Consider the following 2,593-nt stretch of genomic DNA (forward strand, 5'->3'; position numbering starts at 1 on the left):
AAAAAAAAAAAAAAAAAAAAAAAAAAAAGAATATATTGTATATGTCCACAATGGAATACTATTCAGCCATAAAACAGAATGGAGGCTGGGCACGGTGGCTCAAGTGTGTAATTCCAGCACTTTGGGAGGCTGAGTCTGGCAGATCAGTTGAGGTCAGGAGTTCAAGACCAGCCTGGCCAACATGGTGAAATGGTGAAACCCTGTCCCTACTAAAAATAAAAAAATTAACAGGTTGTGGTGGCAGGTGCCTATAATCCCAGCCACTCAAGAGACTGAGGCATGAGAACTGCTTGAGCCTGGAAGACAGGTTGCAGTGAGCCGTGATCACACCACTGCTCTGCAGCATGGGTGACAGAGCCAACCTTGTCTCAGAAAAAAAGGGAATACCTGGTATATGTACGTGATGGAATACTATTCAGCCATCAAAAAGAATGAAATCCTGTCGTTTACAGATGAAACAGGAGGTCACTATGTTAACTAAAATAAGCCAGGCACACAATGACCAATACTGCATGTTGTCACTCATATGTGGGAGCTAAAAAAAATTGATCACATGAAGATAGAGAATAGAATGATAGAGACCTGGGAAGGGTGAAGGACAGAGAAGTGGTTTAAAAGAGTACAAACATATAGTAAGCTTAAAGGAGTACATTCAGTGTCTGACAGTAGAGTAGGGTGACCAAAGCTAACGAAATGTATTGTACTCAGGAGATGGATACTGTAAGTATGCTGACTTGCTCACTATTCAGTGTATATACATAACAAAATTTCACACATACACCATACATTTGTACAAATTTAAAAGTAAGGGCCAGGCACGGTGGCTCACGCTTATAATCCCAGCACTTTGGAAGGCAGAGGTGGGAGGATGGCTTGAGCCCAGGAACTCAAGACCAGCTTGGGCCATATAATGAGACCTTGCCTCAAAAAAAAAAAAAAAAAAAAAAACAGACATTAGAAAAGGCCAGGCACAGTGGCTCACTTCTGTAATCCTAGCCCTTTGGGAGGCCAAGATGGGCGGATTGTTTGAGCCCAGAAGTTTGAGACCAGCCTGGGCAACATAGTGAGACCCCATCTCTACAAAGAATGCAAAAAAGGAAGTTTAAAAAACTGTCAATAAAAATGTACAGAATCCAATGGCGTGTATGTCAATGCTATTCGAGCCATCACATGACATCCACAACGAGACTCTCATATGGGAAACCCAGTCATGAAAAGGTTGGCTTCTGCAAACCCATCTCCTCCGAGGTTTGTGTCTGAGATCCCAAAGATTACAACGAGACTCTCAGATGCTCTGAGCAGTTACCGCCTCTTTTGTTAAATTAAACTTTATTTTTATTTTTTTAGCGACAGGGTCTCACTCTGTCACCCAGGCTGAAGTACAGTGGTGTGATCACTGCTTACTGCAGCCTCGACATCCGAGGCTGAAGCGAACCTCCCACCTTAGCTTCCTGAGTAGCTGGTATTGTAGGCACACACCACCATACATGGCTAATGATTTTATTTATTGTAGAACCAGTCTTCCTATGTTGCCCAAGCTAGTCTAAAGCACCTGGGCTAAAAGACCCTCCCATCTTGGCCTCCCAAAGTGCTGGGTTGACGGGCATGAGCCATCGCGCCCAGCCCCATCTCCTCTTTAAGATGCGATGGTTGCTTACCTTTCAATATAGGAAACAGCTTCCTTTAGCAGAAGACTCGCTGTTTTCTCCAGAATCATGGGTTGCTCCGTGACGTCATGGTTTCTCATCAGGATACAGTTCCAGCGTCGCACAAACCCGAAGCTGGAGTACCAGGAGATGAAAAACAGGAAGACCACGCAGGCCATGCCAGTGACCGCTCTCCCGGAGACAGAGATGAAACCGCAGGTCTTGCCGGCAGCCAAGGTGAGAATCCCCAGCGCCAGGAACTGGGTGTAACCCCAGAGCCGCGCCCTCAGGGCGGCGTCCACTTCGGGGGGCCTGCCTGGGTCACAGTCGTTTGTGAGCGTGAAGGGCATGCCATAGAAATAGTCAAATCCGTGGTTCAGGGGGTGGTGGCAGTGATCCCCGCGGGATGCACAATTCACACCCTGGTGCCATTTTCCTAAAAGAAACGCAAAACGTTCAACAGAGACCTGCTTTGAAGCAGCCCTGTCTGCTGCAAAGAACCTCGGAATCATTCCGCGTCGGCAGGAAAAGAAAAGTCTGCAAAGAGCAAAACTGGAAATGGAAAGGCAGTGAATGGACTGGATACGGGGGTTTAAATGAACGCATTGTGACCCGTGGAGACTAATGAATATATCCATGTCAGAACCGTTGGCAAATGATTAAAGGTTTAAGACTTCAGGCCCGGCGCGGTGGCTCACGCCTGTAATCTCAGCCCTCTGGGAGGCCGAGACGGGTGGATCAGGAGGTCAGGAGATCGAGACCATCCTGGCTAACACGGTGAAACCCCGTCTCTACTAAAAAAAAATACAATACAGGTGACGGGAGCCTGTAGTCCCAGCTACTCGGGAGGCAAGAGAATGGCGTGAACCCGGGAGGCGGAGTTTGCAGTGAGCCGAGATCACGCCACTGCACTCCAGCCTGGGAGACACAGCGAGACTCCGTCTCAA

The 2,593-nt window shown here is 47.5% G+C and overlaps 1 protein-coding gene across 3 annotated transcripts in view; it reads right to left on the reverse strand.

The window, feature by feature from the left end:
• Positions 1-2,593, reverse strand: part of ARSD (arylsulfatase D) — a 21,331-nt gene that overhangs the window by 6,346 nt on the left and 12,392 nt on the right. For all 3 annotated transcript variants that reach the window (XM_017885683.1, XM_017885685.1, XM_017885684.1), the window contains exon 5: positions 1,659-2,082. In XM_017885683.1, coding sequence (XP_017741172.1) covers positions 1,659-2,082 — 424 coding nt within the window. The remainder of the gene's footprint in view (positions 1-1,658; positions 2,083-2,593) is intronic.

This window comes from Rhinopithecus bieti, unplaced genomic scaffold, assembly GCF_001698545.2.
Source record: "Rhinopithecus bieti isolate Rb0 unplaced genomic scaffold, ASM169854v2 scaffold_15500, whole genome shotgun sequence".
Lineage (NCBI taxonomy): Eukaryota > Metazoa > Chordata > Mammalia > Primates > Cercopithecidae > Rhinopithecus > Rhinopithecus bieti.